The following is a 23,798-nucleotide window of genomic DNA, read 5'->3' as shown; positions in this document are numbered from 1 at the left end:
TGACCTTCACATTGGTTATATTGTTGTTGTCACTTAACACATTCAACAAAAATTTCCAAAATTATCAGTGAAATGGGTACTGTAAGTACAAAAACATTATACATTTTTTCCTTGAATTTTTAAAACATCAATGAGAAAAGAATTTTAGCTTCTTGATAGATAAATATTGAGTGAACATGTTAGCATAATTTTATTATCAATGTTGGTTACTGCATATTAAGATTTATCTCCCTTTTGACAAAATGCAAGTGGTGGATCATGATTATTTTTAAAACATCTATAAATAAATGTTATGTTCAGTCAAGAAATGGAAAAATACTAAAGAATAATTGCATTAAAATCTTTTGAAGCATTTAATTTCTAAATCTCCATATAGTTTTATTGATTTATTAAATTAATTGATATTTAAATTTGACCTTATTTATTTCATTTCACTTGGCAGATCCCTATCATGATGCACATATTTTAAGTGTATATATTTCATATGTATTTTACATTATTGATATCTTTATAATTTAAAAAAATCATTTGTTCTGTATTTTTGAATATAAGAATTATTAATTTCAAGATTTGAAAGACGGAGAACATGGCAGGTGTGGAAAAAAGTATTCTGCTGGCCGGGTGACACTTACTATGTTTGGTACCTAATTCTACTAAAGCCATATCTCATGAGGCCCACAAACTGCAGCTGAGGAGAAATTTAATCCAACATGCATACCAAGACCAGAAGTGAAATTGAGAGGTTCTTTTGTTCGCATAAGGTGTGATTTTATTACCTTTTTTCACTGCATGAAGGTTGGGTATTTTCAGTTGTAGTGACAATTTTTCAAATTATACTCTCAATCAAAAAACCTGATTATAAAGAGTTTAATGTCACCTGGATGTGAACTGCGCTGCTTATACCAAAATCATCATCTTTACATCAATATGCATGTAACTCATATTAGACTCATATACATACAACAGGGTACATACATGTATACATAAATCAGTACATGTTTTCTGATTATGTCCATTTTAAACAAAATTTGTAGTCAGAACTGTTAAATATTTGTCAATAATGAAGTGAATATGAATTCAGTTCAGTCCCAAAATATGACTATATTTGTCTTTATTTCACCTTTGGTTGTCTTTTTGTATACATTTTATCCTTTTTAATTTACAGATTTGCATGATACAGGAGTTAACTGCCTGCATTGTTTTTATTGTAGAGGACTTGGAGACACTGAGAAAGATGAGTATTTGACGACAACCAACCTCTAAGCCTTAAACACCATGCACCAAGAGAGGGAAAACAATTATTGTGACATTTAATCTAATGTCTACATCCTTATAAGCTTAAATCATAATATACATTAGGAAAAAAAAATTGACATTTTTTGTTTTCTCTCTCTCTCTCACTCTCTCTCTCTCTCTCTCTCTCTCTCTCTCTCTCTCTCTCTCTCTCTCTCTCTCTCTCTCTCTCTTATTAACATGTCTAACATGTTTTTATTATGAAATTGTTTAAAGTACCATAAACTGGAAATGATAATTATTAAAGTATGTAAAAACAATACAAATGTATAAGCCTAAAGTTTGCATTCTCTCTCTCTCTCTCTCTCTCTCTCTCTCTCTCTCTCTCTCGTGTAAAACAGAAAGTTGAATACTTTATATTTGTTGTACTTTTATAATATAAAAGTTGAGATTTTCATCCAAATATGAAATACCTAAAAAATAAACTAAAGTATACACAGAATGTTACTCAATTTTTGTTTATTACAGTTTTTAGGTGTACATGTTATATTGTATTTTTTAATGACAAATTGTAGTCTTTAATTACCCATGTTAGATAAAATATTTAATACATTTATTTTGTCTGTTTTTGTCTATAATGTTCTTGTATAAAAATATGCATTAATACTAGGAAGCCTCTGATATAATTACCCTTTTATTTAAGGCATATTTTTCTTTCAAATTAAGTTTACATGGAGACAAATGCAGTTATCATTGAATACAAAGTGTAAAATAAAATCAAGTCCTTTAGCTCCTACCTGTCCAAAAGTGATATTTTATATATATTTACATAGTTGAAAAATCACCCACTCCTTTCAATTGTCTCAATTTACATTACATGTAGGATATGTAAATGTACATTTTACATAAATTAAAATAACATCTGCTATAATAACTACTTTTGAAATGATCAAGACGCAACAATATTTGCCCATATGCGATCCAAATAAGGTTTCTTATTAAAAGAGGTTGAACAACAATTGACCTCTAAAAATATAAGTAAAGATGTTTTGGTGAAGAAGAACCATATGAATTTATGTTAAATAGCTATAGAGTAAAGTGGAAATGGTGGGTTCACTTAAATGACCATATATTTCTTAAACCTTTAGTTAATGGAATTGGCAATATGGGGTATACTTTTTCTCAGAATTGCATAAGCTTTCTTATTCTAAAACAAGATGTCTTTTCATAGAATGTTGGTGTAAGTTAAACCCTGTAAATTAGTTAGAAACATTTTTTGAGCCTTTGTACTGTGTTTTATGATACATATTAATTTATATATTGAAAGGTTTATAATGGTATTTTGAAGCTATTACATTGTACTTTAACAGTGTTATATTATAGACATCAAGAAAGGGAAGGATTTGGAAAATTGCAGACTACATGCAGCTGTATAGGATATGGAACCCTGGAAATGATATGGATGTTCAACATATTATTATATTAATAATATTTCACTAAATTCAAACTTATTGAAATCCCAAAGCAAAATCTTTTTTTCTTCATATATAGGAAGTAGAAATGAATTATGGGTAACCAAGTGATTAGCAAGTGGTTAACTCAGTTAACACAGTGTTAGCTAACCAATGCGTTAAATTGCTTTTGATCAACAGAATTTAACAACTGCGTTAGCTAATCACTTGATTAGTATTTAACATGTCGTTATCCTTAACACTGTGTTAAATTTAACCACCTTTCGAAAAACCGGGCCCTGTTATTTAGCCTAACAGTATAATGATTTGCTAATGTGTTACGCAATTAGGTTTTTTTTAGGGGTCAAAAGTCCAAAACATTGATCACTTATATCTCAAAAAGGAAAAATATTTTGAAATGCATTATGAAGAGGAGGTACTCAAAATGATGTACCCAACATTATGTAATCTTCAAAATTTGGTTCAGCGGCCCTAATAAGATGATAAGGAACCGGCCCCTAAAACGTCCTTTCTTAAATATCTCAAGAACGGTAACGAAATTCTGAAACACTTATAAACAAAATGTCTTAGAAAATAAACGACCTTTAAGTTGATACGTAGAAAAGGGGGCTGGCCCTTCAAATAAGAGACCTGGAGGGCTCTTAAGTCTTTTATCTATAGCTCTTTAATTTGTAATAAATTATAGAAGCAAATATGTTTATCTTACTGTTATGATGACCAAGAGTATAACGATTTTCTCATGTGTTACGTTATTATGGGTTTTTGGGGGTCAAAAGTCCAAAAATTTGATCACCTATATCTATAAAAAAGTATTGAAGAAAAGATGCTCAAAATGACGGACACGAATTTTTCCCTTTTTCTATACAAATTGTGCACAGGCGGACGGATGGACAATGTGACTCCTATATATCCCCCCCCCCCCAAAAAAAAATCAAAGGCCGGAACGACCACAAAGGCGTCGAGCTGACATTTTCTTTTATATAGAATGATATCAATAATTTGAATTTCTGTACTAATATATATAGTCGTTTATCAAATAATATTAGAATAATCAAAGTACTGAAGTACTGACGGGAGTTGATTTTATCGATTATCATTTATTTTAAAATCAATTTATCTTACATGGCAATTAGTGTCTAGTTAGTATTTGAATTACGCACTTTTTCATTATATGAATTTTTAGACTTTTCCGACAAGAATTTCGAGAAACCCAATATGAATCATGTTGTGTAATATTTCAAGATAGATTTCAACTACTAGTATGTATCAGTTATCGAAACACTGTGACTATTATAAAAATTGTATGGATCAAAGCACTATTGATATCGAATTCTAGTCTCGTTTAACTAGACGCTCGGCTGTCTCCGTTAATATCCGACAAGCAAGAGAGCCCCCTCAGCAAAGCGTCTGGTTTAACGAGACTGTATTAACTCTGGCGTAGGAATATATGACTACAAAAATATCTAAGTTGTTCGTAGTACATAAAATTTAACTATTTTCAAAGTGTTTATAGATAAGTTTCCTTAAAATCATTACATCGAATTTTTTTCTATTATTTTCAAGAACTTAGTCTTGTCAGCGGTGATGATTTGTGCTTAGGTCCAAACATTGTTTCACTTTCAGTTTGCCAGAGTAACTGCATAGGAGAGTTGATTAAAATCAACTCCCAAAAAAGTAAATAAATTACGTTTTGTGCTGTTTCAAAAACAATAATCAGTATATTTCGTTCTAAAATAGGTAGTGATGAGTTTATAATACAATAACTCATCACGGTTACAAAAATAGAAGAAATTTCAAATTTAAAATAATCTATATTTTCTTTCTGCTTTAAAAAGTATTTGCACATTTCACAGGCTCATAATTTAAATACATTAACAGTGTGTCCCTAATTATAATAATAAAACATACTTTTATTTATTTCAATTCCCGTTTGAAACAAGATTACCTATGCTATGGTTGTTTACAAACAAATCCACAACACGTGCTATCTTAACAGGTATCACAATACTATTTTTCCGGAGGTTCACGTCAAAACATGGCTGAGTGAAAATAATTCCCGAATTCCCCTTCGTTTTATGGGTTTTCCGCCAGCGACAGGGACTGTACTTTTTAATGAGATGAAAAACAACGTGTAAAATTCCTGATTTTCCCACCTTTGTAAAAATACGAGGTCACTTGAATGTTTGATGCCAGTTGTTTAGGCAGGGGGGTGAAAGGGCTCGGACATGATTTTCAAGCACATGTGTAACTTTGATGTAAACAAACTCTCGTGCCTTTGTGGATGGCTGTGTGCTTTTTGCTACTAAATTGGTTAGGAACAATTGTTTTAAAAGTTGTAAAGAGGAATTTTCCCAGAAGTTTGTTTTAAACTTGCTACCCGTATCTAAAGTTGCGTAATTTTGGTAAGAATATATAGTAAAAATTAATAGTGTTGTGCAACCTGAAATGCTCGACCAAACCAACTGCATTATCGTGTTTATTAATTGCAACAAAATCTCTAGATAAGTTTATCGCTTACAATTATTTTGGAGACCATGCCCGATAACAAAGAAATTTACATTTCAAATTTTATTTCTATCGGGCACAGTCTCCAATCAAAATGTCAACGATAAACTTATATAATATTTAAATGAATGTTTACATTGCACCTTATTGTATTCATCCGCCATTTCTGGATTAAGCAAATTTATACTAATGCAATGAGTTGTCAATAACCAGGGAGGCAAAGTTGGTTTTTTTGTACACAATTTAGTTGAATAAAAGGAGTACAAATCTTGTAATACGTTTAATACTTCAAGGACCTTATTTTTTATGCGCATTAAAAAGGCGGTGCAGAGCATGAATTTTTGGACGATTGCCAATCCAGACGATCGCTAGAAGGCTGCCGAGCATTAGCTCGACGCCTTAAAAACTTCGTTTGCGGGGGTATAATTAACAACCTCGATTACAAACATTGTCCCACACGTCACGACATTTTTAATTCTGATGAAAAAATTGTCTTCTTCAATTATAAGTCAGTCTCTATTGATTGTCAGCAGAAGTAAAGGCGCATATTTTTTAACATTTAATTTTACATTTATACTAAATGACTATTTTCATCCTGACCTGGAATAAAAATTCCTACCTTTGATGTCATTGAATTAAACAGTTTCTGTGTTGAGTGTTTATTGGGGTTTTTTATTAATAAGTTTACGTAAAATTAGAAAAAAGAATAAACAAGAGGCCCATGGACCACATCGCTCACCTGAACAGCAGTTCCTAATAACATTCTATTTCGTAGCATATGCTATTTCTAACTTTGAAACCCTTTCTGGGACCCAGTATTGGTCCGAGGTTTACGGTTGGCTTTAACAATTTAGAATTTACACTTTTTGAGGATCATTGCATAGTAATCTTACAAACTCTAGCATAATAGTTCTCGATAAAAAACTTTCATAATTTCAAATCTACACAATTTGAGGATGTTACGTAGTTATCCGACAAATTGAAGCATTGTAGTTCTCGAGAAAAAGATCTTTAAACATTTTCCATATATACTTCTACATAAAACTTTTAACCCATCATGGGTCCCCATTATTAGTCCAGGGGTCACTATTTTAAAACTTTCGAATCTACATTATCCAAGGTTGTATGCACAGTAATCTCTCAAATGGTAGCATTGTAGATCTCGAGAAGAATATTTTTTATTATGTTACCTTATTCTATATTTAACTTTGACCCCTCTTGGGGCCCCAGTATTAGTCCGGGGGTTACGATTTTACCAATTAAGAATCTACATAAGCCAGGGATGCATGCATAGTAATTGCACAAACTGTAAAATTGTAGTACTCGAGAAGAACATTTTTAAACGTTTCCTATATATTTTTTAAAATGTTAAATTTTGAACCCCTCTTGGTGCCCCAGCATTTTTCCGAGTCACGATTTTTACAAATTAGAATTTAAATTATTTAACGATGTATGCATAGTAATATCCCACGATGTTGCGTGATTGTTCTTGAGAAGAAGAATATTAAACATTTTCGTATATATGTTAAACTTCCTGGGGCCCCTTTTTGTCCGGGGGTCACAATTTTTGCAATTTAGAATCTTCCCTATATATACAAGCTTTTGTGTGAATATTGGCATTTCAGGTGAAGTGGTACTTGAGTATAAAAACCCTACTAGAGGTACTGTGAGCAAGCTCACAATTGATACCCTCCGCTAAACTGTTAACAGCCTTAAGGTAGTCCTATACTCGGCTTTTTATGGGCTCAATCATTAAAAGCTTAGCTTTAAATGATAAATATACATTCTAGCAATACATATACAAAAGAAAATATGTATGTTTACATGCTAGTTTGTTTGTACCCCCTTGCGAAAATTATTGACAATTATGAAATTTGCCAGACGTCCGTTTTTCCTAAAAAATAATTACTAATTTTCGGAAAATTAGAACTGAACATACAAAATAGAGTATAAATATTTATTTAAGCCATATCTCATCAATAATTTTGCGCAAATTTTTGTAAGTAAGTACGCTTTATGGACCTGATGTATCAAAATAAAATACAACAAGAATAGAATTCCTGGGTCCCCCGCCGGTCAAGCAGTATACTAGTATCGAGTCTATCGACCAAGGCTGATTTTCGAACTTGACCAACGTATTAGTGGTATAAACATTTGGTATAAATTTAATGAAAATCCGTCAAAATTTGTAGGCATGAGAGCGCTTACAAGGTCAATTTTTGGATAAACTGGGGTCATTATTGTGGTCAAAGTCCCATAACTCCAACAAAAAGTATTGACCAACGCTGATTTTCGAACTTGACCAAGGTATTAGTGGTATAAACATTTGGTATAAATTTGATGAAAATCCGTCAAAGTTTGTAGGCATGAGAGCGCTTACAAGGTCAATTTTTTCATAAAACGGAGTCATTATTGTGGTCAAAGTTCGATAACTCCAACAAAAAGTATCGACCAATGCTGATTTTCGAACTTGACCAAGGTATTAGTGGTATAAACATTTGGTATAAATTTAATGAAAATCCGTCAAAGTTCGTAGGCATGAGAGCGCTTACAACGTCAATTTTTGGATAAAACGGAGTCATTATTGTGGTCATAGTCCCATAACTCCAACAAAAAGTATCGACCAATGCTGATTTTCGAACTCGACCAAGGTATTAGTGGTATAAACATTTGGTATAAATTTAATGAAAATCCGTCAAAGTTTGTAGGCATGAGAGCGCTTACAAGGTCAATTTTTTCATAAAACGCAGTCATTATTGTGGTCAAAGTTCGATAACTCCAACAAAAAGTATCGACCAAGGCTGATTTTCGAACTTGACCAAGATAATAGTGGTATAAACATTTGGTATAAATTTAATGAAAATCCGTCAAAATTTGTAGGCATGAAAGCGCTTACAAAAAAGTGTGACGGACGGACGCACGGACCCACGGACACACAGACCCACGGACACACGGACCCACGGACACACAGACCCACGGACACACGGACCCACGGACACACGGACGGACGCCCGGCATTTCTATGTCCCCGCACCGCGTTGCGGCGGGGGACAAAAAATGCAATGCTAATATCGCGTTTGGTAATTTTTTTACTATTTTATGGACTCTAACTTAAATTCATGGTGTTAATTCTATAGATTGACATCTTAGAAAAAAGATTTGGTAAAATAAATTATATGTTGACGGATTACTTTTCACGCTATAAGCTCTAAAGCAAGTAGACCCTGACGAAAAAATCCGTAAAAATCACATTTTGTTACAGTTTTCTGCCTAGATCTGTCACCAATGTTAGATATCATTTAAACATTAATTAATTGACGATTGATTAAATTCGAAATAGCTTCTGTCTCTAAATTTAAACCGGTTTTAGTAAAAGAAAAATTCCGGGGGGGGGAGGGGGGTCAAAACAAAGAAGATATGAAGAAATATTAAGCATACCTGAGATCCTGGTTGATCAGAAACTTCGTTTTTCATTTTACTTTAACAGAATCGAGTTTCTCAACATTAATCATTTCTATCTCTCATAGAATACATACATTACCGTTCTAATTGCTTATTATTGCCATTGTTTACAACAGCGATGTAGAGCAAAGTCAATACCGGGTATCAAAAACGCTTTGTAAAAGTCGAACCAATATTGTAAAATCCGTATTATGACGTAATGCGATACACAGACTACTTTAATTCCATTTTATTTCAAGTTAACTGTTAATGCATGAGGCCATTGGCATCCTTCCGTTAACAGTGATGGGGAAAAGGAAATAGATGTACATGTGATATAATAGTTATTGTTTTTTATTTTAAAAATCCTAGATGTGAAAAAGAAAATTGTACCTCAATGTGCTCAATTCCTCAAATTAAAAACATTCAAAAATTTAATTTGTCTTCTCCATTATAAATAAATGACTTTTATTTACTTCGCGTACAAACCAGGATAATTTTCCAGGATATTTTCTTAGGAATAGCGATAATTACTTTATCCCCGCAACAGAAATGTGTCAGAACTACGGAAACTTTTTTAAAGATGTCGTTTTTATTTACTCGTGTCTGAAAAACTATCAAAATTGATGTAAATTTCACATTATTTATTGTATAAAGAGAGGGCCCCAGCGGGTAAGTATATACAGAATATCATTCTTTTATTTTGTTTGTACAAGTATTTAACGTACTCTAATTCATATAGAATTTCTAATGTTCAACCAAAATTTCAGCGTCAATCGTAGAATTATAAGCAAGATACAGAGCTCACAGTTGCCTAGGTTTGAGTCATATTTTGTTCACATGAGTTTATCATATTCAGCTTAAGATTTTTAACTTGGTATTTCCTATTCAGCATTTAAAATGGAAAAAAAGAATGGCCTGAGATTTTCAATTATTTTATTCACTCAAGACCAGTTCACTGGTATTTGAGGTTCAAAATCAGTTTATACAAATGTACACAAAGACAGTCAAGGATCACATGTACAGTAGGAGTAATAATGACGAAAAAAGGTTAGGTTTACAATACAATTAGTTGTTAAAGTTGGTTTCTGGAAGAACAGACTTTGAAAATTTTCTTAATAAATATTGACAAATTTTTTACTTTTTTAATCTTTAGATTTTAAGATTTGTGTACAAACATAGAATTGTGAGCAAATCTCTGTATCTTGCTTATAATTCGAAGCTTAACACTCAAAAATGGTTAGTAAATAGAAATTGTAAACAATTAAACACAAGAAACATGCACTATAACAAATAAAGAACACAATTTATTTTTTCGAAATGAATCATATATATATATATATATATATATATATATATATATATATATATATATATATACACACACACATGTACCTACATATATCAAACTCTATTTAAACTGAAAAAAAAATCGAGAATATGCCAAGCATCTCAACAAAACCTATTGCATTAATCTACCATTACGCAAAAGATAATGCCGAATTACCGATAGAATGAATTGTATTTCAGTCCTTTTTTGATACATCAGATTTTGCTTAATTTGCGCAGGTAAACAGTTAACTGTTTGATTTACCGAAGTGTCTGTTTAATTTTATACGTAAAAATCACGAAATACAGACGGTAGTTCCCAGGTTACAAAGCATAAATAATGAAAACGAAACGAAAATCAGAACAAGCTAACACCAACGTCATGTGTGAAAACTGTCAACGCATTGAAATATTTAGCCTCAATTTACTTCACAAAATCGGCAGCACCAATATATTTTGCATGTTGTAAATTTCCCTTCATACGCGAACTGTTGCACAACAAGCAAATTCATCATAGTCAGATGGACCCTTTTTCGTATAATGTCATGGCTGCTTTAAACAAAGAACCTCGTTTTAGAAGTATAGAATACTAGTCTTGGTAAAATGGGTATGCAAACCCGGGCCGTGGCAAAATAAAATCCGGGGCAGATCAGCAATCGTCAATTCCAAATACGCATTATTTTGCAGCAATATTTACAGCGTATACAAATATACTGGTCCATCAAGTATCCTGAAATTTTAATGAGATTGGCAGATTTCCTTTATTATTATTTTCATTATTATTATTTATCACTTGAGCTTTCAGCTCAGGTGAGCTAAAAATTGCTAATGCACGACGGACGACGCACGAAGCCGGACGAAAACAGAAAGCAATAGGTCACCTGATAGCTGCAATAATGTAGCCCTCTCTGATTTTTTATATCTGATGTTAACTGGAGAGGGCTACAATTCCATAGGATCTCCGTAATGGTGCAAAAAATTTTTTTTAATGCGACTGACTTCGGTCTGAAAAGATCGATTTTATATTTGACTTCCTATAGATAAAATGATTTTTTAATTTAAGTTGAACAAACTAACCGTATATAAATCAAAACCAGATAAAACACATCAGCATGTTTACCAGTCTTCTTTTTCAGCAGCCATGACAGTTCTCGCGTGATTTTATGGGATTTACGTTTGGAGATTTCATGGGCTTGATAACGTGAATGTCAGTGTAAATAATCGATCTTACCTTGTTCTATCACTAAAACATCATTTAAGGAAATGGTATATAATGGAGAATTCGTATTTACCGCGTAAATAATGTTTAAAATAGGGGAATTCCTTTATTCAGTTCAAGATCCGCTCCTGAATTCTCATTGGCTGTCCCAAAATAAAACCGGTCAAGGTCAGTAAACATGGCGGACAAATTCAACTTGCGATGTTGCCATACACGAAAAATAACCGATATATGGACTATACTTGATATTTTTGGATTATTTTATGCCATAGACATCTACAACATTTGAGTTCAGGTAAGAAATGCAAATGCTATTGTCATTTATATACGATTTGAGACGAAATCGTTGCGGGAGTGAATCACTGCCGCACTTGCACCATTACGGAGATCCTATGGAGTTGTAGCCCTCTCCCAAAAAAAAAAATCGGGAGAGGGCTACATTATTGCAGCTAGTCACCTGAGTGTACTTCAGTTACCTAAATGGACCATTTTGGCTACCCCCAAGCTAGAGTCAGAACTCCTGTCCAAGGAGAAATGAAATTCGTAATTTCAAATGCTTTTCTAAATTTGCAATTTGCAAACCATAATCTACACCATCTGAAGATACATTAACTTGCATTTAAAAATTGTTGGCCAAATGTTTCTTAAGAATATTTTCATTATATATCCGAAAACCTTCCCCTTTGTAAAAAAAAAAAATAGATATTTTAATTAGAACAAATGCCGTTTTATAATACACCACAGCCAAATGAATTGATAGTGGACATAAAAGCACCATATCATCTTTCACCACATTTACTCAATATTTCTGATTGCAAAATTTTTTAGAATTTTATAAATTCAACAAGAGTATAAAATTGTTTACCTGTAAAGTTTTTTATTGGTTCTGGTTGTGAAGTTACCACCTTGTCAGCATTTAAAGCGTCTGTAATAAAAAAAAATACTCTGATGACATTTGATATTTTAACTTATATTTCTTTGTAAAATAATGTTGATAATGTTAATTATACATGTACTTGAAACAAGATTTACATTTATACCTCATGAGAGCTAAAACCTATATTGCAAAGAAAAAAGAGCAAATATAATATATTATCTTTATATATAATATAAGATATTATCTTTCTTTAGAATCAGCAATATTTATACATATATTTCATTCATTACAGATCTTTCTTTTTCAAGGTTCATTTGACAGTTTAATCTTATTACATGACGAAAAGGCCCTTATATCAAAACATAGGTAATCACAGATTACTAAGCTCGCCAAAACGAGGCATCACCTTTATTAGGCATCACCTGTGTGAGACCACCTTTATCATTATATATGGAAATCATACTTTATGATCTTGGATATTCATGGATACTGTTTTGACACAATATCGTATATCATCTGTTAAAAAATTATACGATAATCATATGTTCATTTCATACGGTATTATAAGATAGAATGTTTATCAATAGAATAATAAAAAATACAATATTGCATCCTATCATACTTACAATATATATCATATTATATGTAAAATACTGTAACAAACAATGATGAGATATGATATTGTAACACATGATTTGACATGGTATTGTTATAAATAATTGTATTTAATCACATAATACAATATCATAATATATAATATATAATACAATTCAGTCTCATAAGAAACAATATCATATCACATAATATTGTAACATATGATATTATATTGTATCATATAGTATGATATTATATTGTATGAAACTGTATCATATTTGATTCATAATATTTATACTGTACACATGATACAATATAATTTGATAGAACGTTGTATCACATCAAATGATACAATATCATGTGATAATGTAATATATTATATAAAACCATAATATATTATACATATTGAAACATTTGATTTAATTATATATATAGAGGATATCTATATTGTGTGATTTTATATTTGCTTTATCCAACGAGTTGATTTGATTTGTTATCATTGTATCTCACCTGTCAGGTGAGATATTTACCTTTCAAAACTAAATTCCTATAGGAAAATAATTTACCCCATAGGAAAATCAATACTCCTATAGAAAATTTGAAAATTCCTATTGGAATACAAGAACTTCCTTTATGAATTTCAATTCCGATAGGATTTGATAAAATCCGATAGGAAGGTTTAATTTCCTATAGGAAAACTACCTGTCTGAGTCAAATTCCTACAGGAAATAGCTTTCTCCTATAGGAAATATAATTCCTATAGGATATTTTGAAAATCCTATAGGATTGTCAATATTTCCTGTAGGAGAATCGTTTCTCCTATGGGAATTATCATTTTCCTATGGGATATAGATTTTTAAAGGTAAATATCTCACCTGTCAGGTGTAACACACTAAAAACAAAAGTGGTTTTATACTCTCTAGACAATGGTCTATCCTTTGGTATATATATATTTTAACGAAACTGCATCTTAAGCGGGTGCAAAAATGCCACCTTGGCACTGGCATATTTATCTGGCACAGTGTTAAATATAAAATCACACAATTATAGATGTTCTATTTATCTCATACAATTTGATTTATATTATGAAGCTTTTGAGACAGTCCCTTATGTGACCCGAATTGGGTTTCTTTTCAAAGATAAAAACGATGATGCAACGTTGTGTTATGTGGCTATTGTGACCTTGCGCAATACAATCTAGTACGTCATTCCTGAGATAAATCTAACTGTTTTAATGTAAAGTTTCACTTAAATAAACCTTAAAATAATTTTTTAGCTCTAAATAATTTTTCATAGAGCTTATTTACTTGATTAAATAGAAATTCCGATCAGAAGAATTGAATAATCAAGTTTGTTGACATACACAAAGTTGCGAATGCTCGTTAGCTTGAATTGACTCGAACGAGGAACAGTTGTTGATGTTTAATAAAACAAACAATAGGCTAGCCTTATGATTCGAAATTGAAAATAGTGAATAAGGATGCTTACTGGCGGTGGAATAAAAGTCTTATAAAATATTATTCGGTAGGTTCTTGTATATAAAGACAACCACAGTGCTCTGTTTTCATCGCGTCGTCAGGATGAACTCCTTAATAGTTAACGTAATTTGCACTTTTATTAACATCACAAAGCAAATTGAAAGTTGGAGGTGGGCTAAATTTATCAAAAATCTTGACAAACAATAAACAAAAGGCCCATGGGCCACATCGCTCACCTGAGGAACAATAGGTATGATAAAATCAGCTTAATGGAGTCATAATACAAACAATCTGGACAATGTACAATAGTACATGTAGATTCTGTATAAATAAAATCCATTTTCCCCCTGGATATTCGTATGTTTATAATCATTAGTCCATTTTCTAACAGGATGATTATATAGTCATATCACATGATGAGTATTGCAGTTCTCAAAAAGATCCTTAATAATATTACTTATTATCCGCCTCGCCTTCTATGGACTTTACCGACACCACAAATTTCTGTAAACAGTCAGTAACAAACCTAATAAGTGTTTTGTTTTGTCGAGGACCTAAAGATTGATATGTAAACAACAAAAGATAATACATAACAATTAAATTCATAGGCTTATTTTCGAATTTAGTACCTTTCTCGTCAGTCGTCTGTGCAAACCGGGATGACATTGTATAGAGGATCGTTTTATTACGTCACGGGCAAAGGGGGGTCACTCTAAATATTTTGAGGCTTAAAAATTAAAGGTATGGTTGATCGTTTGTGTAAAAAATCAGCTCAAATAACGTTACGTCCGCCATGTTGCCGTATAAATTTTGACGCCCGCCGTTTAAAGAAATTTACAGGGCAATCACGTGACGCGATTCATCCAATGACGTCGAAACATTCTAATCCGAGGCAAAACAATTGTCTATATATGGGATATAAAGCTACATCAAACTCTGAACCTTATTGTGAGGCTGAAGAATTGTCCTGGAGCCAAAGTATTAACAATTATAAAGAATCATCTGGCTGATTAGTTTCTGAGAAGATTTTTAAAGATTTACTCTATATATTCCAATGTAAAACTTTAACACCGCCACCCCCCCCCCCCCAATGTGGCCCCACCCTACCCCCAGGGATCACAACTTAGAATCTACACTACCTGAGGATACTTCCACACAAGTTTCAGCTTTCCTGGCTGATTAGTTTCTGAGAAGAAGATTTTTAAAGATTTACTCTAAATATTCCTATGTAAAACTTCGACACCCCCCCCCCATTGTGGCCCCACCCTACCCCCCGGGGTCCTGATTTGGGGGGGAGAGGGCTACAACTCCATAGGATCTCCGTAATGGTGCAAGTGTGGGAGTGATTCACTCCCGCAATGATTTCGTCTCAAATGGTACATAAATGACGATAACATTTGCATTTCTTATCTGAACAACATTGTAGTTGTGTATGGCATAATTTAATCCAAACATATCAAGTATAGTCTATAAATCGGTTATTTTTCATGTATGTCAACAACACAAGTTGAATTTGTCCGCCATGTTTACTGATCTTAACCGGTTTTACTTTGGGACAGCCAATGTGAATTTAGGAGCGGATCTTAAACTGAATATAGGAATTCCCCCAACATAATTAACGCAGTAAATGTGAATTTTCCATTATATACCATTTCCTGAAACGATGTTTTAGTGATAGAAAGAGGCAAGATCGATTATTGACACAGTCATTCACGTTATCAAGCCCATCAAAACTCCAAGCGTAAATCCCATACAATCACGCGAGAACTATCATGGCTGCTAAAAAAGACGACTGGTAAACATGCTTATGCGTTTTATCTGGTTTTGATTTATATACGGTTAGTTTGTTCAACCTGAATTAAAATATCATTTTATCTAAAGGAAGTCAAATATAAATTTGAGAATTTTGCACCATTACGGAGATCCTGTGGAATTAGCCCTCTCCAGTAAACATCAGATATAAAAAATCAGAGAGGACTACATTATTGTAGCTAGTATCAGCAGGGCCATCCTAAAACCACGTACTTTACTGCCAGCAACTGCATTATTAATTGGTAGATGGCAGACGCGTGGCATCAGTGGGTGGGGGGAGGGGGCGGTACCCTCCCAACGTCTTCTTTCAGCCGATATTTTTCATAACTTACATATAAAAAAGGGAACTAACATGAAGTTGCCCCCCAACCCCCTCCCCCACCTTTTTTGGAGCAAGTAAATAAATTGCGAATCTGTGAAAAAAGAAACTGGTGTTTTGATTCAAGGTATGCATTACAGTAAAGTACACTTTCACGATTTGGTCATTTAAGAAGTTATTTTCTTTTTCTTGTTTTTTTTTTATTTTTAATTGCACAATCGTCTTTCTACATTGACAATTTACATCAATAACTCAAGGTTATGGAAATCCCGGATAGCGATGGGGGGGATGGCCACTTGAGGGCATATGCCTCAGCTTATTCCCCCAGGTTCTTTATTCTAAAAATTCCTATGTAAAACTTTGGACCCCCATTGTTGCCCCACCTCACCCCCGGTTATTTGAAGAACTTGAATCTACACTTTCTTAGAATACTTCCACCCAAGTTTCAGCTTTTCTGGCCAAATGGTTTTTAAGAAGAATACCGTATATTCCGTTTTTTTCGCGTGTCCCAAATTTGCGAAAATGGGGAAAATCAGTAACATTTTTTATTTGCGTCAGTCATTTGTTGCAATTAAAAAAGTTTCTTTTAGAAACTGATACAGGATATATTTCTATGTATTCAATTATTTGCGATTTCAAAGTGATCGCGAAAATAGCGAAAAGTATATCATCGCGAAAATTACCAGATAAACTGTATTTAAAAAATATATCAGCAAATTTTTAATAAATCTTAATTATCTACCCCTAAGCAAGCGAGCTCGGCGCTTCATTTTCACAAACTTTAATCCCTTTCATCCAATAATGCTTTGTGCCAACTTTGGTTGAAACTGGCCCATTGGTTCTTGAGATGAAGTCGAATATTCAAACAGTTTACACACAGACGGACGGATGGATAAACGGACGCTGGACAAAAAGTGATCAGAAAAGCTCACTTGAGCTTTCAGCTCTGGTGAGTTTATAATTGAAACGGTATTGAAAGTTTAATCAGTGCTATTCATTAATGATTAATAAACCCTGAACAGACAAGGCAGTGACATTTTGTTTTAGAATTCATTGTAATAAACACCTACTAATTAAAACAATTTTCATGTTAGAGCTCAACCAAGAATCTTAACAGTCTCAAATTTTACTCGATTAGATAATAGTCTGTAGGAACAAATTGAAAATGCGTGAAAATATATATCATTACATCATGTATATGACCAACCAAATACTGATTTTGTAACCAGTTACCTTCATTCCGACTGAGTAATCAGTTAACTGGTTTGAGATTGCTATCCCTTTTTATTGCAATGTTAATATTTCATAACTTAACTACAGGCCCTAGGATCAAAACTGGAACATTTAATAGTCTACATTTCATAATACTTTGTTTTATCCATGACATTTTTGTTGCACGCAGCTTGGAAAGATTTTGGAAAAGTCCTTTTTTAATTCTTAATTCTTTTCATTTAACTGCATTTAACCCACTGATGCTTTGTGACAAATTTCTTTAAATTTTTACCTATGGTTTTTAAGAGGAGATTATTTAGAAACATTTTAGAGGACTTTGCTTTTCACCTATTACTTAAAATATTTATTTCAACATCATGCACTTTATATTCTTTATCCAGTAGCACTCCACAAGAGTAGTAGAAGCAGTTAGAACCAACCTTTTGAATTGTACCAGGTTTTCGTCAATTCTGGAATCTGACCTTCTGGCACCACATTTTTGGAGGTTATACTTTTCTTCACATTTTTTAACTCTTCCTCATTTTGACCTACAATCCAAAGACACAAATCTTCCAGATAAATGCTTATGTTGCCTCCTCTACAATCAGGATTATCTTTCTGGTATTTCTCAAACCAGATTTCATCTACAAAGCTGATTGGTGTACAAAGTACATGAATATTGTTGATATCTAACAAAGTGCTAATCACACCTTGTATTTCATCCCGGATTTTATCTGGGTTTTTCGATACACTTTTGCTTTCAAGATAAATTTCTTGCATTCCACATTTCAATGTGTAATTCATTTCAATTAACATATCTGCAAGGTTTCTAATCATGTCTCTGTTGTTGAAAATGAACTTCAGTTTGTAAAAATTGTCACGATTGCAAGTAATTTGTATGATGTATGTAAGACTTTTGCCTGAGTGTTTGTACACTGATATCTCAAATTTCTCACTTCCTGCAGTCTCTTGCCCCTCGTTCATCTGAATATGTAAAAATTCAGGACCTGAAGAAATCAAATATACAATTGTTGTTACCAGAGTGATACATGATTTAAATACTTTAAAGAAGAATCTTACAATGTTAAGTATCAGGTCTGGTAATTAGAACAACAAATGCACAAATTTAAAAAACAAGAGGCCACATCACTCACTTGAGCAACAATAGCCATAACTCTGATCAAATCAGTATTACAGTAACATATTCAAAATATCTTGACAATTAAGTACCGTAGATCTTGCTTAAACAAGATATCTGTGAGCCAATGCTCACTAGTGATACCCCCGCTCTGATGTGAATATGCAAAATAAGCAAAGTCGACATTTAACAGAAAGCTGGCATCCGATTGGTACAGAAATATATCCCACAATATAGCATGCCTTAACAAATAGTGTGTTAAAATTTCAAGCATCTGCGATAAACAGTTGCTGAGAAATCTTTGAGGAAAATTTGTTTGAAAATTTTGGCTAAAATAAACAAAGTACTCATTTAACAGGAAGTTGACGTCCGATTGGTACAAAAATATATCCCACGATACGGCATGCCTTAACAAACACTGTGTAAAAATTTCAAGCATCTGCGATAAATAGCTGCTGAGAAATCTTTGACGGAAATTCATTTGAAAATTTTGGCTAAAAATAAACAAAGTCATCATTTCACAGGAAGTTTGACGTCCGATTGATTCAAAAATATATCCCACAATATGGCATGCCTATACAAATAGTGTTTTAAAATTTCAAGCATCTGCGATAAATAGTTGCTGAGAATTCTTTGACGGAAATTTGTATGTAAATTTTGGCTAAAAATAAACAAAGTCGTCATTTAACAGGAAGTTGACGCCGATTGGTACAAAAATATATCCCACGATATGGCACGCCTATACAAATATTGTGTATAAATTTCAAGCATCTGCAATAAATATTTGCTGAGAAATCTTTGACGAAAATTTGTTTGAAAATTTTGGTTAAAAAATAAGCAAAGTCGTCATTTAACAGGAAGTTGACGTCTGATTGGTACAAAAATATATCCCACGATATGGCATGCCTATACAAATACTGTGTAAAAATTTCAAGCATCTGCGATAAACAGTTGCTGAGAATTCTTTGACGAAAATTTGTTTGAAAATTTTGGTTAAAAAATAAGCAAAGTCGTCATTTAACAGGAAGTTGACGTCTGATTGGTACAAAAATATATCCCACGATATGGCATGGCTTAACAAACACTGTGTTAAAATTTCAAGCATCTGCGATAAATAGTTGCTGAGATCAATGCGACAGAAATTTTTGTTACGGACGGACAGACGGACGGACGGACGGACAGACAGACAGACAGACACACAAGGGTAAAACAGTATACCCCCTCTCCTTCGGAGCGGGGGTATAAAAAGTAAAAGTAAAATTGTTGGACTTTTATTCATATGGCCACATAGAATTAATATTAGAATCTCATCCTGAAGAAAATGAACAGAAACTGCAAAATATTCTTCTCAAAGGTATAGGAATAATTTGTTTATTTGTCGCCATCCGCGTTCTATGTTCACTTTTCCAATTCTTCTAACAATGTTCATGTTTTTCAAATTCCACTGCAATTTTATAAAACCATGTTCATATAAAAATAATGCTTTAAAAACCCTGGACTTTGGTGGTAAGTCTTATCAGCAAAATACTGAAAGAACTCATTCAAGTTCAATGTACTGATCAATCTGACGTCGCAAACATCAAATTATGACATCATCAATGATACACGTTGTAAGCATGAATGCACAGTATAAAGTTACTAGGTAAAACTTGTTAAAGTTTAATGTGCTTTTCTACCAAAATATTCAATAAAATGATGATTTTGTGATTAATCACAAATAATTCTTTATCACTATCAATTAATGTCTGCTATTTCAATAAAATATAAGTAAAAAATTACCCTTTAATGGTGTTTTGGTTTATTTTGAATTACTAAAATTTTCAAAATTTGTAAAATGCATATTGGCCACATGCGAGTACCTCTAAAAAGTCTTGCAGAGCGATGCATAACCGCAATGTCTATCAGTTTCAAAAGTTTCAAAGAAGTATAATTTTTTTTGGCATGGGTATACTCAAATGTAGCCACATTCAATTTTGGGAAATACTGCATTAAAATCTACAATATTCTGCTATTTTTAACAACCATGGTATGTTTGATGTTGCGCATGTGCTAAAAGGGTATATCCCTCTAACTATTTTTAGAATCGGTAGGACAACAAAGAAGTGCCTTTAAGCAAAATAGTCCCTATACTTGCAGAGTGGATATACATTTATTGGGACATTTTAAATCAGAATGCTTGACACATGTCAGAAAAGAGGATTTGCAATTTTAAAAACAAGTGTCAAAATTGAATTATCATTTGAAGAAAAGAATTGAAATTGTTTGATGTACACCCTTTCCAAAACTGAGAAATTCCCTACTTTTACTTTCATTTTCAGAGTGTTTCAATACAATGCATTTTGCCGGAAAACGAATCTGACTTCAAACCACGAAATTTTAACAGGAAAGAGAAAATTTGATGAGCTTTCATTCAAGAGGTCTCTCGTTGCTGAACGAAAATTAGGGCCGGAGCTATGAACCCTAACGTTAACATTACCGCCTATGGGAAATGCATTAGTTGACTATACCCAAAAGGCAGGCCGAGGTGAAAAAAATTCACATGTATAAAAGCAGAGTATTGTGCGTTACATTATAAAATACTGCAATTTGTATTTTTTCAAACTTTGAAAATACAAACTTGATTTTGGTGAAATTTTAAGGCACATTTTGATGGCTCTAGCTCTTTGAATTCCTTTCACCTTAGAATGTTTTGTGCCAAGTTTAGCTGAAATTAGCCAAGTGGTTCTATAGAAGAAGTCAAAAATGTAAAAAGTGTAAAGACAGACAGATTCCGAACAAAAAATGATCAGAATAGCTCAAGTGAGCTAAAGAGTTTACAGACAGACACCAGATGAAAAGTGATCAGAAAATCTTACTAAAGACCACAGACACATATTCCAAATACATTTTAATATCACAATGTTCTGTAATTTTAGACTTCAGAAATGGCAGAAAATCAGAAATAGCAGAACATCTCTAAAGTACTGTGATTAAAGACTGACAAGATGAATGGATGAAAGTTGAAATGAAGTAACAATGTTATGTCTCATCACTATCTTAAAGAGATAACATCAAAATTTACCATGTGGTCTGGTGTGTGCAGAGGCAGAAAGCCTTTCTCCAGCTCTAGTCCCTTCTGCATCTTTCCTGCTTGTTCCTAAAAGATAAAACTTTTCAGCTTTATATAAAATTATATCTATATTTTGTGATTTTACGAAATTTGATGTGTCGCTGAGTTGAAATGGTGTATGCAATCACAAGACTTGCTAAACGAACGAAAAATTTTTTCATTTTTTCATTGCCATTTGGTTTTGATGTGTAATTATTTGAGTCTATAAATAAATTGAAAAAGACGCAATCTAAATAAAATTATAAAGCTGTAAAAGTCATAATAAGATCTTAGTTTTGATTTTACTTAATTGTAAACAATTTTCTTACAAATATGCTAATATGTTCAAACCAGAGGTCCCTAGATTGCAAATAAAAGATGGAAAGATATTTACCTCTGGTTTTCAATTAAAGTTTACAACATTTGTACAAAGCCTTTTTTTCTATTTGGTATATATAAATTTTCAGAAAAGGTTGGAACAGAAATGCATAATGGATGATGACTCATAATCAAAAAAATGCAATATATCAAACCACAGGCACATATTTCAATTTCAACTTATATGAAAATGCTTTGTAATTTTGAAATGGCAGTGAATCACCATATTACCATGATTAAAACTGACAAAAATAGATGAACAGTTGAAATGAAGTTACAATAGAGAGATTTAGCAGACCAATGGGTACGCATACTTGTAAGTGTTTTTTTACAAGTTAAAACTACACTTACCAATTCACATAAATTTTCTTGCTTAGCAGTTATAACATGTATGTTTACTTGTAAATGTTTTAAATGTAATTCTTTTAGTCAAACTTGAAAATCAAAGATCGCATGTGTTAATTTTATTGAACATCAATGTTTCATATATGTATCTATTTATTACATATAAATAAAATAACAGAGCCATCGCATGTTTTGGAAGAAGACATACGTGTATTAACACTCCTATAACAGATTGAATTTTAATGAACATTTATGTTTCTCGATATCAGTATTCACATTAAATATCCAGGCTTAAGAAATATAAACACAACTAGACATGATCTCGTTGCGAGCAACAAGGAGGTCTTCCGTCTGATTTTAGAATTTGAGATATATGTTCTATCTTGATTTTGCTATTTAACAGCTAAACATGATTTAGAATAGAAAAACAGGGTCTACATCCTAGGGGCCAGATACTATTTTGTTACAGGTGTAAGAGCTTTGTTCAACAAGTGTTTAGAAATTCTTCACTGTTCTTGAGATATCTTAGAAAAAAAGTTTTAGGGGCCGGTCCCTTATCTCCTTATCCGCTGAACCAAATTTTGAAGATTGCATGTTGTTAAGTACATAATTTTTAGCATCTTTTCTTATATACAGTCAAACTTGTATTGAGCAGTCACCTGCGGGAGGCACCCACAGTGACCTCTTAACAGAGGTGACCTTTCAATAGAGACTTGTGAATTTGCCAACATCAAATATCTTATTAAAATAATTACAACAATAAAACAATAATGTATCAAAATGATAGATAAAGTAAGTGATTAAATGTTTTTTATAGTATTTATTATATTTATAAATAAGTACAAAAACATACCAATGCATTGTACATGCAATTTTTATATTTTTTAAAATTATTGAAAAAAGTCACTACGTGGTAAAACCTTGTCGCTAACATTTTCACAATTATAACACTAGCTATTTCATGAGTACTGTATACATAGAAAACAAACACTTTTAACACAAATCAACTATTAAGTTTTTAACCGACCCTATCTGAACTTAAACCTGAACTATTATGAAATCAAGCAATTTTCTCTTGCCTCGCCGCGGACATTTTTGACACCTATTTCATTCATGTTTATAAAACAAACATTGTTATTACATGTTTAAACAATTCACTTGATTCCCATTCGTATCTGATCTGCCAATTATGTATTATAAATACATCGATTTATTTGGTTTCTCTCGCCTCAAGCGTATAGTTATTGTTTACGTTTATCACCCGACATTCGGAAGCCATGTTTAAAATCCCCGGGTGTAAATCATGTGACTGACCAAAATGGCCGCCTAATGCAAGTTGACTGTACAGTTTCGGATCA

The 23,798-nt window shown here is 32.5% G+C and overlaps 1 protein-coding gene across 3 annotated transcripts in view; it reads right to left on the bottom strand.

Annotated features, from left to right (window-relative positions):
• Window positions 1-23,798, bottom strand: part of LOC105320243 (uncharacterized) — a 149,318-nt gene that overhangs the window by 103,741 nt on the left and 21,779 nt on the right. For 2 of the 3 annotated variants that reach the window (XM_066068911.1, XM_066068912.1), the window contains exons 5-7: window positions 21,691-21,765; window positions 17,932-18,498; window positions 12,065-12,124 (exon numbers count right to left, since the gene is read on the bottom strand). In XM_066068911.1, coding sequence (XP_065924983.1) covers window positions 12,065-12,124; window positions 17,932-18,498; window positions 21,691-21,765 — 702 coding nt within the window. The remainder of the gene's footprint in view (window positions 1-12,064; window positions 12,125-17,931; window positions 18,499-21,690; window positions 21,766-23,798) is intronic. The other variant, XM_066068913.1, reaches the window with a different exon arrangement.

This window comes from Magallana gigas, chromosome 8, assembly GCF_963853765.1.
Source record: "Magallana gigas chromosome 8, xbMagGiga1.1, whole genome shotgun sequence".
Lineage (NCBI taxonomy): Eukaryota > Metazoa > Mollusca > Bivalvia > Ostreida > Ostreidae > Magallana > Magallana gigas.
This window is presented reverse-complemented; position numbering and strand designations above follow the sequence as displayed.